The sequence below is a fragment of the Elephas maximus genome, chromosome 5 (genome assembly GCF_024166365.1).
Source record: "Elephas maximus indicus isolate mEleMax1 chromosome 5, mEleMax1 primary haplotype, whole genome shotgun sequence".
Taxonomy (NCBI): Eukaryota; Metazoa; Chordata; class Mammalia; order Proboscidea; family Elephantidae; genus Elephas; species Elephas maximus.
In genome coordinates, this window is record NC_064823.1 from 159565379 (window position 1) to 159581266 (window position 15888).

Genomic DNA, 15888 nt, shown 5'->3' on the forward strand with positions numbered 1-15888 from the left:
AGGGGTGCTCCTGGTCAGGGGTGCTCCTGGTCGGGGTGCTCCTGGTCGGGGTGCTCCTGGTCAGGGGTGCTCCTGGTCAGGGGTGCTCCTGGTCGGGGTGCTCCTGGTCAGGGGTGCTCCTGGTCAGGGGTGCTCCTGGTCGGGGTGCTCCTGGTCGGGGTGCTCCTGGTCGGGGTGCTCCTGGTCAGGGGTGCTCCTGGTCAGGGGTGCTCCTGGTCGGGGTGCTCCTGGTCGGGGTGCTCCTGGTCGGGGTGCTCCTGGTCGGGGTGCTCCTGGTCAGGGGTGCTCCTGGTCGGGGTGCTCCTGGTCGGGGTGCTCCTGGTCGGGGTGCTCCTGGTCGGGGTGCTCCTGGTCGGGGTGCTCCTGGTCGGGGTGCTCCTGGTCGGGGTGCTCCTGGTCAGGGGTGCTCCTGGTCGGGGTGCTCCTGGTCAGGGGTGCTCCTGGTCGGGGTGCTCCTGGTCAGGGGTGCTCCTGGTCAGGGGTGTTCCTGGTCAGGGGCCTTCGCTGGCCAGCCACATTGTCCTTGTTTCTGGTGAGCTGGGGTGGTGCTGCTAGGATGCGGGGGCCCTGAGATGAAGAGCGGGCCCTCGTCCTGTGTCATCGTGCCTGCTGAGCTGGCCCTGCCGATTGGGGCAACCAGGCACCGGTCAGGCTGTGGTCACTCGCCACCGGTGCCCACAGAGGCAGCTTCACAGATGAGGCCAGCTGCTATGATGCTGGCGAGTGGGCATCACCACACTCTTCTGTCCCAGCAGAACTCCTCGTGGCCTCTCTGTGGACTGGGTGCCCCACTGGGTGCAAAGCCCAGCTGGGCCCAAACGCCATGCAGCACAGCAGTTAGCTTGGTCCGCTCAACACATTTCTGCTTGTCAGTGCGGTGTCGGGAGGCGGTAACTGTGCAGGCCCCCCAGCAGCTCTTTGCTGCATCTTCACAAACGCTTCCCAAGGTTGAACATGGTGTTAGGGTGTAGCTGTGGAGCAGGGACCGAGCAGGGTCTGAATCAGACGCTTCCCAGCTGCATTTGCCTGCGTGGGCTGTTCTCTACGCAGGTGCTGGGCAGCCATGGCTCCAGCAATGGCAAGATTGGGGATCCCGGGAGCTGCCTCTGGGGCTGGAGGAGGCCACGGGAGAAGTGCCAGGGCAGACCTCGAGGCCCGCATTACCTCAACAGGACCAGGGCCCGAGCCCAGCGAGGCTGAGGGTCAGGGGGCAGGATCTGCTCTGATGGTGCGAGACACTCAGCCGTGGCCAGGAGCCCAGCACCATCATCAGACCCCCCCCCCATCACTGTCTTGGTTTGCTTTTCTCACAGGGCAGCTGTGCGGAGGGTCGTCTCAGCCATGAACCAGATGGACCGGAAGAAACATGAGAAGTTTGCAAACCAGTTTAATTATGCACTGAATTAAAAGGCTGAGCCCAAGTGTGGTGTGGTCCCCTCTGGCCATCAGTTTCTCCTCTGCCGCTGCAGTGCTGGCATGTTCAGACTGGAGAGGGGACCTGAGTTGGACAGTAACCTCAGGGCTGAACATAGTCGTATATCTAATGCGACCAAGAGCTTTGTACCCCTGACCCTGGGGGGCAGGGGGTGCAGATTCTAATTAGAATGCCCTGCAGGCGTGACTGTCCCCTGCCGTGGGGGCTGGCCCACTATAGGTTCCAGGCCTGGCCTGGCAGAAGACCCTGGGAGCTCTGTGGGTGTGAAAACAGCCAACATGTCCCCAGTGGGTTGTCTCCTTGCAGGTTAGGTATTCTGTGATGTTCGACACTCAGCAAGTGCTTGAGGGTGGGTGGTCTCCCTCCTAGGAGGTGACCACTGATTGCGTGTGTCCCCTCGGCAGCGTGCCGTGTGCAGTGTCGGTACCTTGTATTCCCAGCTTCACGAGATGTTTTGTGGTCGTTCTCTGTCAGAACAGAGCTACCTCACTCTTCCTCTGATGACAGCTTTACTGAGATAGAACTTACATCCCATAAAATTCGCACTTTTTAAGTGTATAGTTGATGGGTTTTGGCATATTCCCAGCATTGTGCATCCGTTGCCACAATGAAATTTTAGAACATTTTATTCCCTCAGAGAGCAGCTTCGTACTTATCAGCAACACCTCCCCGTGCTCTGCATCTCTTCGCTCAAGCTCTGCTGTCGTTCTGTGCCATCAAGTCAATTTTCAACTCGCAGCGACCCCATGTGACAGAGTAGAACTTACCCAAAGGGTTTTCTAGGCTGTGGTCAGCACTTGGCTGCTAACCTAAAGGTCAGTGGTTCAAACCCATCAGTGACTGAGGAAGAAAAGACCTGGTGATCTGCTCCCGTGAAGATTATACATACCTGCCCCCCAGGGTTTCTAAGGCTGTAATCTTTACAGAAGCAGACTACCAACCTGTCTTCTGCAGAGTGGCTGGTGGGTTCAAACCTCCAGCCTTTGGGTTAGCAGCCGAGTGTTTAACCACTGCGCCACCAGGGCTCCCCAACCTAGGAAACCCTATGGGGCAGTCTATGAGTCAGAAACGACAGCCCACAGCAACAACTATCTTTATGGGAACAGATTGCCAGGTCTTTCTCCCACAGAGCTGCTGGGTAAGTTCGAACTGCCAACCTTCCATTTAGCAGCTGAACACTTAACTGTTGTGTTATTGGGGCTCCTCAAGCCCTAAACAACCACGAATCTACTTTTTGTCTCTGGATTATTCTTAATGGAAAGAGGCCAATGACAAAAGGGCACATATTATATGTAAGACATTCACAATAGGCAAATCCATAGAGACAAAAAGTAGAACATTCACGTACACATGGTGTGGACATGTTTTCATTTTTCCAGGATAAAAGTGGAATTGCCGAGGCAGGTGGTAGCTCTATGTTTAACGTTTGGAGGGACTGCCAAAGTGTGTTCTACGACGGCTGCACCATTTTACGTCCCCGCCAGCAATGTAAGACAGTTGTGATGTCGCCACACCCTCACCAGCGCGTGTTATTACGTCTTTTTTATTTTGGCTGTCTCACTGGTGGTGAGGTGGTATCTCATTGTGCTTTCAATTTACATTTTCTTAATGATTAATGATATAGGGCCTCTTTTCATGTGCTTATTGGCCATTTTATATTATCTTTGGAGAAATGTCTGTTCACATTCCTTGCCCATTTTTAATTGGATTATTTGTCCTGACTGAGTTGCCATTTGTTAGTTCTTTATATAGTCTAGATACTAGATCTTTCTATGATTTGCGAATATTTTCTCCCATTCTGCCTTCTTGCTTTTTTTTTGACAGCGTCCTTTGAAGCACAAAAGTTTTTAAATTTGATGAAGTCTAATTTAACTTTTTTTTCTTTTGTCGTTTGTGCTTTTGGTATCATATCTGAGGAACCATTGCCTCACCTGAGGTCACAAAGATTCACACCTGTATTTTCTTGTAAGAGTTCTATAGTTCAGCTCTCACACTAGGGTCTTTAATCCATTTGGAATTAATTTTTATATATGGTGTGAGGTTGAGATCTAACACCATCCTCTTGCTAGCACTATGTGTTGAAGATTATTCTTTCACCATTTAAATGATCTTGGCACCCTTGTCGAAAATGATTCGACTTTAAATGTATAGTCTAATGTCCATAAATATGTGGTTTACTTCTGGACTCGCAGTTCTGTTTTTTTTTTAATGTATGTGTCTATCCTTGTGCTAGTATCACACAGTCTTGATTACTGTTGTTTTGTAGTAATTTGAATTTGGGGAGTGTGAGTCCTCCAACTTTTTTTTTCCCCGAGATGATTTTGGCTAATCTGGGTCCCTTGCATTTCCATATGAATTTTAGAATCAACTTGTCGATTTGTGCAAAAAAAGGCAGCTGGAGTTTTAATAAGAATTGCATTGAGTCTGTAGATCGATGTGAGGGAGTATTGCCATCTTAACAATACGAGGTCTTTGGATCCGTGAACATGGGATATCTTTATTTAAGTACCCGTTAATTTATTTAAACAATGTTTTGTAGTTTTCAGTATACAAATTTTGCACATCTTTTGTTAAATTTAATTCTAAGTATTTTATTTTTCTGCAATGATTATAAATGGATTTTTAAAATTTCATTTTTAAATTGTTCATTGCAAGCGTGTAGAAATATAATTGATTTCTGTATATTGATCTTGTTATCTGCAAATATAGTTTTACTTATTTCTTTCTAATCTAGATGCCTTTTATTTCTTTTTCTTGCCTTATTGTCCTGGTATAACCTCCAGTACAAGGTTGAATAAAAGTGGCTAGAGTGGACATCCATGTCGTCTTCTTGATCTTAAGGGAAAAGCTTTCAGTCTTTCACCACTAAGTACAATGTTAGCTCTGGGTTTTCTGTAGATGCCCTTTATCAGGTTGAGGAAGCTCCTTTCTGTTCCTGGTTTGTTGAGAGTTTTTGGTCCTAAAGGGATGCTGAATTTTGTCAAATACTTTTTCTGGCCATGGTGTATAATCCTTTTTATATGATGCTGGAGTTGGTTTGCTCGTATTTTGTTGAGGATTTTGGTATCTGTGTTCATAGGTGATATTGATCTGTAGTTTCCTTTTTTGTGATGTCTGGTTTTGGTATCAGGATAATATCGGCCTCATGGAATGAGTTGGGAAATGTTTTCTCCTCATCATGTTTTTGGCAGAATTTGTTAAGATTGGTGTTAATTCTTTAAACACTTGGTAGAATTCACCAGTGAAACCATCTGGTTCTGGGCTTCGGTTGTGGAAAATTTTTAGTTACTGATTTCAGTCTCTTGTTATAGACCTATTCAGACTTTGCTTGAGTCAGTTTCAGTAGTTTGTACCTTTGTGGATAAGAGTCAGCATGAGTCCAATCCCAAAATGAGATTAATCCTGTCCCCAGCCTCCTACTTGTCAGTCATTTCTGACACTGACTGGCCATGTCACCCGGAGCTAGGGCTGATCTCACAGGTTAAAAGGACACCATCCTTCAGACTACCCAATAGGCAGATGCTAGCCGCAAGATTGGGAGTCCACACGACACCCTCGCTTCCACCTGCTGGCTCCCCCTTCTCCTTTGGGTTTAGTAATTTGCTGGGACGATTCACAGAACTCTCGGGGAGTACTGAACTTAGGATTATTGACTTATTATAGCAAAAGGATACAGTTAGGATCATGATGAGGAGACTCATGGCAAGGTCTGAGAGAGTTCCCAACACCAAGTTTCCATGTCTCGAAGGGGGTGCGTCACCCTCCCTTCACCAGCCAGGAAGCTCCCTGTGCCTTCATGGTCCAGCCTTTTACCAGCAAATCATAACTAAGCCCTCATTGCATATGCATGAAAGGCTAAATCATCCCTCCTGAGGTTGGTTGACGTCAGCCTACCAGGTGTTTTTTTAAATCTGGCCAGCCCTCACTCATTAGCACAAATCCTCAGGTGTGGTATGGAGGTTTCCAGTAATACAGGCACCTCAGTTATTCAGGAAATCCCAAGGGTCTAGAGTTATTGTCTCAGGAAACAAGAGCAAAACCAGATTACTTTAGGTAATATTAAGTTCTTTACACCACAGAACCTTTCTAGGAATTTGTTCATTTCATCTATGTTATCTAATTTGTTGGCATACAATTGTTTATTGTTGTTGTGTGCCACCGAGTCAATTCTGACTTATAACGACATTATAGGACAGACTAGAACTTCCATATAGGATTTCCTAGGCTTAAGTTTCTTACGGGAGCAGATCACTGGATCACTGGGCATGTCATGGGTTCGAACTACCAACCCTTCTGTTAGCAGCTGAGTGCTTAACCACTATGCCACCAGGGCTCCTTCACAGTTGTTCATAGTCCTTATCCTTTTTAGCTCTGTAAGGTCAGTAGTAATGGCTCTTATTTCATTCTTAATCTTACTAATTTGAGCCTTCTCCTCCCTCCCTCTTTTTGTCTTTATCAGTCTAGCTAAAGGTTTATCAACTTTGTTGAGATCTTTTCAAAGAACCAAGCTTTGGTTTTGTTGGTTTTCTCTATTTTTCTGTTCTTTATTTCATTAATTTTCGCTCCAACCCTTATTTCCTTCTTACTTTGGGTTTAGTTTGCTCTTCTTTTTTTCATTTCTCAAGGTGAATGATTGGGTTATTGATTTGAGATTTTTCTTTTAACCTTGTGTCCTGCAACCTCAGTATGATCACTCATTAGTTCCAGAAGGTTTTTTTGTTGGTTCTTTGGGATTTTCTACACAGACAATCATGCAATCTGCTGACAAAGGCAGTTTTATTTCTTCTTTCCCTATATTTGTGCCTTTTATTTCCGTGTCTTACTGCACTAGCGAGTTCTTCTAGTACAGTGTCGAGCAGGAGTGGTGAGAGAGGGGACATCCTTGCCTTGTGCCTGATTGTAGAGAGAAAACATTTAGTTCCACATCGTTACATATGATGCTACTTGTAGGTTTCTTTAGATTTTTAAAATCAAGTTAAATAAGTTTCCATTTCTTTTTTTTTTTATGATATAGGCATTTTTAGCTATTAATTTGCCTATACGCACTGTTTCAGCTGCATTCTGTAAGTTTTGGCATGTTGTTTTCATTTATCTCAAAGTATTTTCTAATTTCCTTTGTAATCTTCTTTGACCTGTTGACTGTTTAATTTCCATATATTCGTGAATTTTCCCAATTTCCTTGTTACTGATTTTTAATTTCTTTCCATTGTGGTTGGAGAACATACTTTAAAGTATTTCAGTCCTTTTAAATTTACTGAGACTAGTTTTAATGCCTAACGTGTGGTTTATCCCTGAGAATATTCCATGTATACTTATGAAGGTGGAGAATCCTATAGATGTCCATTAGGTCTAGTTGGTTTAGAGTGTTGTTCAAGAGTCCTTTCCTTGTTTGTCGTGTGCCCATTTTTTCTATCCATTATTGAAAATGGAGTGTTTAAGTTTGCAATTCTTGCTTTTGAATCGTCTGTCTCTCCTTTAAATTCTGTCAGTTTTTGCTTCATGTATTTTGAGTCTCTGTTGTTAAATGAATATATTGTTACATCTTCCTAATGGATTGACCCTTTCATATTATAACATGTCCTTCTTTGTCTCTAAGAACAATTTTTAATCATCAAATCTATTTTGTCTGAAATTAATATAACCTCTTCAGTTCTCTTTTTGTTATTTTTGCACAGTACCTTTTCCATCCTTTTACTTCATTGTGTCTTTGAATCTAAAAATGTGTTTCTTTGTTGACAGAATATAGTTAGATCATGTTTTTTTAAATCAATTCTGCCATCCCTGCTTCTTGGAGTATTTAATCCATGTATATTCACTGTAATTACTGATACGGTGGGATTTACGTCTACCATTTTTCTGTTTGTTTTCTATGTATACAGTGAAACCTGTAAGAGCTGGAACTCAGCGGAACTGCTTTGATTTTCCAGGCCTTGCAAGTTTTTCATCTCTGGCAGGGTGCAGTCTTACACCACTTTTGGATTACTGTCTATTAATGGGAAATATTTGAGTTTTCCTTCTCTGACAGGTTTCTACTTTACCCAGCTTCCTGGCTTTTGCAGGTTTTACTGTATCTTTTGTGTTTTTCTTCTCTTATTCCTCCATTACTCCTTTGTGTTAGGTGGATATTTACTAGTGTAATGTTTTTATTCCTTTGTTGTTTATTTTACTATTTTTGGGGGAGTTATTTTCTTAGTGATTTCCCTGAGGATTATAATTAACATCTTTTAATTTAAAACAATTTCATCTGGTTTAATACAAACTTAATTTCAAAGTATACAAATAATTTGCTCTGACATAGCTCTGTTCCCTTTCAGTTTCTTTGTGCTAGTTTTGTCACACAAATTATATCTTTATACATTATAGCCTATCAACACAGTTTTATAGTTATTACTTTATGTAGTTGTGTTTTAAATCAGATAGGAGAAGAAAAGATTCACAAACAAAAATAATTTATCCTGTCCTTTATATTTAGCTGTGTAGTTATCTTTACTGGTGGTCTTTATTTCTTCATGTGCCTTTGAGCCCAGTGTCTTTAATTTCAGCCTGAGGGACTTCCTGTAGTATTTCTTTGGGCACAGATCTGCTAGCAATGAATTCTCTCAGTTTTTATTTATCTGAGAATGTCTTGATTTCTCCTTCATTTTTGAAGAAGAACAGTCTTGGTTCTTGGTTGACTGTTCTTTTCTTTCAGCACTGTGAATATATTATCCCACTGCCTTCTGGCCTCCGTGGCTTCTGATGAGAAGCCAGATGTTAATCTTATTGAAGATGTCTTGTACAGGATGAGTTGTTTTTTCTCTTGATGCTTTCAAGATTTTATCTTTGTCTTTGAACACTTTGGCTGTAATGTGTCTAGTTGTGGGTTTCTTTGAGTGTATTCTACTTGCTTCTTAGATGTAGACATTAATGTTTTTCAACAGACTTGATAAGTTTGGGCCATTATTTCTTTAAACATTCTTTTTGCCCCTTTCTGTCTCTCCTCTCCTTCTGTGACTCCCGTTATGTACGTTTGATGGTGTCCCACTGGTCTCTGCAGCTCTTTTTATTTTTCTTCTTTCTTTTTTCTTTCTGTTCCTCAGATGGGCTAATCTCAATTAACCTATCTTCAAGTTCACAGATTCATTCTGTTGTTGAACATCTCTAGTGAGTTTCATTTCAACTCTTGAATCTGTTTGGTTCTCTTCCATAATTTCTGTCTCATTTATTGATACCCTATATCTGTTAAGACATTATTCTCATACTTTGCATTAATTCTTTAGAAATTATCTCCTTAGTTCTTCGAGCATATTTATAAAAGCCGATTTGAACACTTTGTTTAGTAAGTTCAACAGCTGGGCTTACTCAGATTCTATTGACTGCTTTTTTTTCTGTGTATAGGCCATACTTTCCTGTTTCTTTATGTACCATTATTTGTTGTAGACTGAATATTTAAAATAATATAATATGGCAATTCTGGGAATCAGTTCCTCCCCTCTCTCGCAGGAGTGGTGATGGTAGTAGTGGTGGTGATAGTTGTTGCTGTTTGCTTGTTTAGTGACTTTCCTTGGCCAATTCTGTAAAGTCTGTTCTTTGTCATGTGCAGCACTGAAGTCTCTGCTTGGTTAGCTTAATGGTCAGCTAATTATTGGATGGTGATTTCCTTAAATGCCTTGAACTTCTAGTTTCTATCAAGGGGCTGTGTGTGTATCTTGGAGCATGACTTCAACACTTAGCCACACAGTTGACTACTCTGCCTTAGCCTTCTCTTCCTGCTTTGCAAAGCCTCAGGTCAGACAGAAGTAAGAGCTTAGGGCCTTCACAGCTCTTTCCTGGGCATGTGCAGAGCACTGCACATGTACATGTTTGGCCTTCTAGATCTCCAGGAATATGTTGTTGCTTTTCAGATCCCCGATGGCATCTCATTTCTCAGATCTTCCCTTTGAGTGTTTCGGCCAACCTCTTTTTTTTTTTAATTGCACTTTAGATGAAGGTTTACAAAGCAAACTAGTTTCTCATTAAACAATACACGTATTGTTTTGTAACATCGGTTGCCAAACCCACGACATGTCAACGCTCTCCCCTTCTCAACCTTGGGTTCCCTATTACCAGCTTTCCTGTCCCCTCCTGCCTTCCCATCCTTGTCCCTGGGCTGGTGTGCTCCTTTAGTCTCATTTGGTTTTACGGGCCTGGAGTAACTTCATTATTGAGCTAAAAGGGTTTTGGGAGCCGTACTCTAGGGGTTTCTCCAGTCTATGTCAGACTAGTAAGTCTGATCTTTTTTTTTTTTTTATTGTGCTTTAAGTGGAAGTTTACAAATCAAGTCAGTCTCTCATATAAAAATCTATATACACCTTCCTATGTACTCCTAGTTGCTCCCCCTCAATGAGACAGCACACTCCTCTCCACTCTCTATTTTCATGTCCATTCAGCCAGCCTCTGACCCCCTCTGCCCTCTCATCTCCCTTCCAGACAGGAGCTGCCAACATAGTCTCATGCGACTACTTGATCCAAGAAGCTCACTCCTCGCCAGTATCATTTTCTATCCCATAGTCCAATCCAGTTCCTGTCTGAAGAGTTGGCTTTGGGAATGGTTCCTGTCTTGGGCTAACAGAAGGTCTGGGGACCATGACCTCCAGGGTCCTTCTAGTCTCAGTCAGACCATTAAATCTAGTCTTTTTATGAGAATTTGGGATCTGCATCCCACTGCTGTCCTGCTCCCTCAGGGGTTCTCTGTTGTGTTTCCTGTCAGGGCAGTCATCGGTTGTAGCCGGGCACCATCTAGTTCTTCTGGTCTCAGGCTGATGTAGTCTCTGGTTTTTGTGGCCCTTTCTGTCTCCTGGACTCATAATCACCTTGTGTCCTTGGTGTTCTTCATTCTCATTTGCCCCAGGTGGGTTAAGACCAATTGATGCATCTTAGATGGCCACTTGCTAGCATTTAAGACCCCAGACATGGCCAGCCTCTTGTTTGCTCCAACTCATATCGCCACCTCAGGCAGTTGCAGTGTTAAATAATTACTGCTGATTGCTTTCAACAGGAACTGTATAGGGATTTTGCCAGCTCAGAGCCAGACCACATAAAAACAAGCCCTGTGAGTGGGTTTTTTCCAGGTAGCTGCCAGACAAGTAGTGACAGTTCTCTGGGGATGGGGCTTTTGAGGGAGCCCTAGCCTTCCCCCTCCAATGGCTGCCGAGCTCCTGGTTTTCACAGCTGCTGTGGTGGCGAGGCTGCCACATACCTGAGGAGAGGGGAATGGGAACAAGGCAAGTCGAAATGCCACCAAGACTGCTTTTTTTTTTTTTTTTTTTACCAAGTTTCAGCTGCTTTTTTTGAATAAACACTGGGATTGCTGTAAGCCTTTGATTAATTTCCAGAGTTCTGAAAAAGTTGATTTTTACGGGTTTTTTTCAGCATTGTTGATACTTTTCTGAAGGAGTAGGTTTTGGAAGCCCTTCTTGGAAGCTTTATGGGGCAGTTCTACTGTGTCCTATAGGGTTGTTATGAGTTAGAATCAATTCAACGGCAATGGGTTACTCTGCTATTCAGGAAGTGTTTCCCCTCATTCTTTATATGGCTGCATAATGTTCTATGTGTGGGTGCACCATAACTTATATGAGCAGTCCCTGGTTGTGGGACACTTAAGCTGTTTCTAGTCTTTCACTATTCCCAGCAATTCTGCAGCAAATATCCTTGCATCTATATCATTTCATATATATATATACATTTATATATATATATACGTTTTACACTTTATATGTATACAGGTTTACCTGTGGGTTAAATGTCTAGAGGTAGAATTGCTGAGTCAAGGGTTTGTGCAGTTACAGTCTTGCTGCTGCTGCTGTTAGTTGCCATTGATTTGGCTCCGACTCACGGCAGCCTTATGTGTAACAGAATGAAGCATCGCCTAGTCCCGCGCCACCCTCACAGTCTTTGGTGTGCTTGAGCCTGTTCTGGAGACACCATGGCAATCCATCTCATTGAGGGTTTTCCTCATTTTCACTGATGCTCTCCTTTACCAAACGTGATGTCCTTTTCTAGCAATTGGTGTTCCCTGCCTGATGATGCGTCCCAAGTAAGCAAGATGACGTCTCATCATCCTCACTTCTAAGGGGCATTCTGGCTGTACATCTTCCGAAACAGATTTGTTTGTTCTTCTGGCAGTCCATGGTATTTTCATTATTCTTCCCCAATTCTCCTTTGATCTTCCTTTTTCATTGCCCAGCTTTCACATGGATATGAGATGATTAAAAAGACTGTGGCTTGGGTCAGGCGCACCTTATTCATCAAAGTGACATCTTTACTTTTTAGAACTTTAAAGACGCCTTTTGAAGCAGATTTGTCCAGTGCAATACATTGTTTGATTTCTTGACAGCTGCTTCCATGGGCATTGACTGTGGATCCAAGTAGAATGAAATGCTTGACAAATTCAATTTGGATAGACATTGTAAAATTGCTCTTCTTAGAAATGTATTGGTATCCTCTCATGCCAGCAGCGTATGAGAATTTTTATTTCCTCAAGCCCTCACACACACAGCTAAGTGGGAAAGTGGTGCCTTGGAGTTTTCACTGGCATCTTATATGGATGAGATTGACCATCTTCATATGTTTAAGAATTCCATGTCTCTTTTCTGTGAATTGTATGTCTAGACCCTGTGCTTATTTTTCTATTGACTTACTGGTTTACTTCTTATTAAATTGTAGAAGCTATTTATTAAGAAAATTAGTTCTATGTGACGAGTTGCAAATATTTCCTGTTTGTCATCTGATTTTCCTTTTTTTTTTTTTTGTCATCTGGATTTGTCATGTAGTTGAATTTTGTCAAATTTTCATAGCTTCTGAGTTTTGTGTTATAGTTAGAATGGCTTTCCCCACTCTATACTTATATAAACAAATTTTTCCATGCTTTTTTCTAGTACTTTTATGGGTTTCATTTTCACATTTAAATCATTGATTTATCTGTGATTTATTTTGTTATAAAATTTGAGCCAAGAAATCCAATTTTTTAAATTTCGAATAGCTATCCATTTATTCCAACATCATTTACTAATGAATCCATATTTTTTCACAGATTTGAAATACCTTTGTCATATGTTAAAATACAGTGTATGTTCTTGTTAGTTGCCGTCTAGTCAGTTCCAACTCATGGTGACCCCACGTATAGTTGGTTCTATCTCTGGATTTTCTATTCTGTCCCACTGACCTATTTGCGTAGTCATAGATTATTATCATACTCTTTTAAATACTGTAGCTTTGTAATATGTTTTACCCCAAAGGCCCATTTTATACTTCTGTCCATCTTGAGGCAAAGTTGGAAAATTGGGGATGAGATGGAAGAGAGGGTGTTTCTGTGAATTTAATTCAGGACTGATCTGTTACCCTGGTGCCCTTTTATCAGATCTTTTACTGACTCTTTGTGAATATTTATTAAAAGGCAAACCTGATACCCAGTGTTTTTCTGACCAGCTGAGAGTTGGAGGGCAGGGCCAGGAGTGGCAGGGGCTGGGCTGGGTCTTCCTCTGGCCAGTGGGAATGGGGAAGCTGTACCCTTGGGGAGCACAGGCTCTGCCACCTCCTGAGCGAGGGGCCCTGTCATGTGACTTGTTTTTGAGGCCCCATCCCTCCATGCTCTCAGCACCCACCCCTGTTTCTACCTCCATGCTTATCACACATGGTTTGAGCCCCTTGTGAGTCAGGTGGGGGGAGGCCAGGGGGCTTGGGAAGGCATGTCCAGTAGCGAGTTTGGAGCAGTGGGGCACAGTACACCCCAACTCCAGACAAGACCCCTTTGGCAGGAGGGAGCACCTCTCTAACATGGGGGAGGGACCCTGCAGGACCCAGGCAGGAAGATGGGCTGGTCCAGGGAAGGCACAGGGGCCCTGAGGACGCTGAAGATGACCCCAGGACCTCAGGGAGAATCTGTAGACTCACTCACATGGCCCTACCCCAACCCAGCAGATCAGGACTCCCTTGGGCCACAGGCCTGTCATGAAGCTGCTTGATGGCCATATGGCACCCACCAGTGTCCCGCTCACTTGGGCTCGCCCATCCTACAGCTGAGCCAGGGGATGACGGGGCAGGACAGGTCAGGCTCTGGTCAAGAGCACACACTTGCTCGGGCCTCTCACTCGTTGTTGAGCTCATTCAGGCCAGTGCTCCCAGTGGGCTTCATGCAGGTTGTCCTGTGAGCTGCTGGCAAAGGGGGCTGAGCTGGGCTGGAGAGGGAGCCTGTGGAGATGCAGAGCCGAGGGGGAGTGACCATATGAAGCAGCAGCACAGAGGCCAGGCTGAGGGGCCTGTCCAAGGCCACCAAGCAAGAGCATGGCCCCGCTGGTGTCTGGGCCCTATCAGGCTGTCTGGAGGGAGCTGCTGGTGGAACATGTGATGGACAAGGGTACCCAGAGCTGACCCGTTGAAGGTACTGTGACACATGGCAGGGCTGACAGGCTGAGGCCAGACCAGAGAACTGGTGAGGATTGGCAAGAGGGATGCATTGAGAGGTGACAGGAGGGTGGACTGACAGGGAGGAGCAGGGAGCAGCACACCTGGGTCGCAGCCACCATGCTGGGGTGGACAGGCTGCTACTGAAATCCTGTGTCAGAATTAGGGTTAGCTGCACAGGACAGAGAGCTCTAAATAACAATGGCTTATCAACACAAGAGTTTATAGGAACTTCCCTCATGAGAAAGTCCAAAGGTCCTGTGCTGGTGAGGAGGCCACACAATGCCACCTGGGATCTCGTCTCCTCAGCATGTGGCATCCAGTCCCATGGTCCAATATAGCTGCTGGGGCTCCAGCTATCACTATATCTGCAGAAGGAAGGAGAAGGGGGTGTTCCTGCCACTGAGCCAGCGCCCATCAGGAGCCTTCCAGGTCTCTTTCCCAACACATGCGCACTCTGCTTGTGTCACCTTGGCCAGGACATTGTCACACATGGCAGTGTTCACCTGCTCAGGAAGTGGGAGGCGTAGTCTGTCCTGGGAGGCAGCACCCAGCCACACTCACCCCGTTTCCCAGGGAGAGGAAGGATGGATCAGCACCCAACACCCTCCAAAGGAGACCACCTCTCAGGGCTGTCTGGGATGAGGTGGGTGGAGGGACCTGGAAAGGAAGAGACCCCCATGGCCATGTGTGAGGGGAGGACATGCTTCTGGAGGCTGGGGAGCCGCAGTGCCAGAGGCTGCCCAGAGGTCAGCGGATCTCAGCCCTGTCCCCACCCTTCACGTGACAGCCCCAGTCCTCCCCCGCACTCCTCTTCCCTGCTGTCACCTCCCATGTCCTTCACCCCAGGTATTCCTCCAGCATCGTCTCCCCTGTGGAAGATCTGCCGCACACGTGTGGGGTCAGGTCACCTCTGAGCACCTGTGATACTTCATGGCACCACATGACCCTGAAGTGACCCAGGGTGGGTCCTGGTTGGATTCTGTGCTGGCCCTGGGCTCTGGGACTCCCTGGGAACAAGACGGATCAGGCCTGCCTCAGAGCCTGATGACAGTGGGGGAGCAGCCCTGTGGAGATGCTGTGTTGGGGCAGAGGATCCCCCAGTGAGGCTGAGCTTGTGAGGCGAGGCCCTGGAGGGTCCTGAGTGGCAGGGGTGACTGGTTTCTACTTTTAAAAGCTCCCTCTACTGCCATGTGGAGAGTGAACAGTGGCGATGGGAAGAAAGTGGGGGCAACAGGTCACCCAGACATGGGCACAGTGGCCAGGATGGGGTGACTGGGGAGTTGGAGGAAACCCGTGGTTCTGGATGAGCTTTGAAGGCAGAGGCCCCCTAGGACTTGGATATGGGGAGTAAGGTCGGTGAGGTGGGAAGTGCTTCTGGGTCTGCTTGGAAAGGGCCTCACCAAGCAGGGCAGTTTTGGGAGGAACAGACAGGGTGGGAGGGTGTTTGGTTGTGTTATGTCTGAGAGGCCCGTTGACAACAGAGATCAGAGCCAGTGGCTGGAGCTGGACCGGGGGATTGGGGGCCTCAGCCTGGGGGTGGAAGGGACAGGCAGGGGACTGGAAAGCATGTGGGGGAGGGAGGGGAGCAGCACAGAAGAACCCTGTAAGGGAGCAAAGAAAGGGCTTCACAGAGGAGGGGCAAGAGGGGGCCGTCCAGGGGAGCCCTTGGCCCCCAGGTAAGAGCTGTCGGGGGGGGCTTGGGGGGAGTGATAGGTGAAAGCCCACTTGAATAGGGCAGAGGAAAAAGTGGGGACAGTGTAGACAGGTCTTTGACCACTTGGTCTCTGAAGGGGTGCAGGGAAGGGGTGGGCAGGCCAGCTGCAGAAGGTGGGGCAGAGGGAAAGCAGAGCACAGGGGTGGGGACACAGGCAGGTGGCTGGGTCTGTGGCAGACTGGAGGTTGGGGAGGCGGAGGTGGGAAGTTAGGGCAAAGGGAAAGCAAACATTTTAGGGCACAGGTGCAGGGCTGCTCAGTATAGTTAGCCCCACTGGAGGTTTTGGTTGTGGTTTGGGATAACGCCAGTCAGCAGG

General features: G+C 45.7%; 1 protein-coding gene across 3 annotated transcripts in view; it reads left to right on the forward strand.

The window, feature by feature from the left end:
• Positions 1-15253, forward strand: part of UVSSA (UV stimulated scaffold protein A) — a 57550-nt gene extending 42297 nt beyond the window's left edge. For all 3 annotated transcript variants that reach the window (XM_049886574.1, XM_049886575.1, XM_049886572.1), the window contains one exon: positions 1314-15253. In XM_049886574.1, the coding sequence (XP_049742531.1) occupies positions 1314-1407 (94 nt within the window). In that variant the 3' untranslated portion in view covers positions 1408-15253. The remainder of the gene's footprint in view (positions 1-1313) is intronic.
• The last annotated feature ends 635 nt before the right edge of the window (positions 15254-15888 follow it).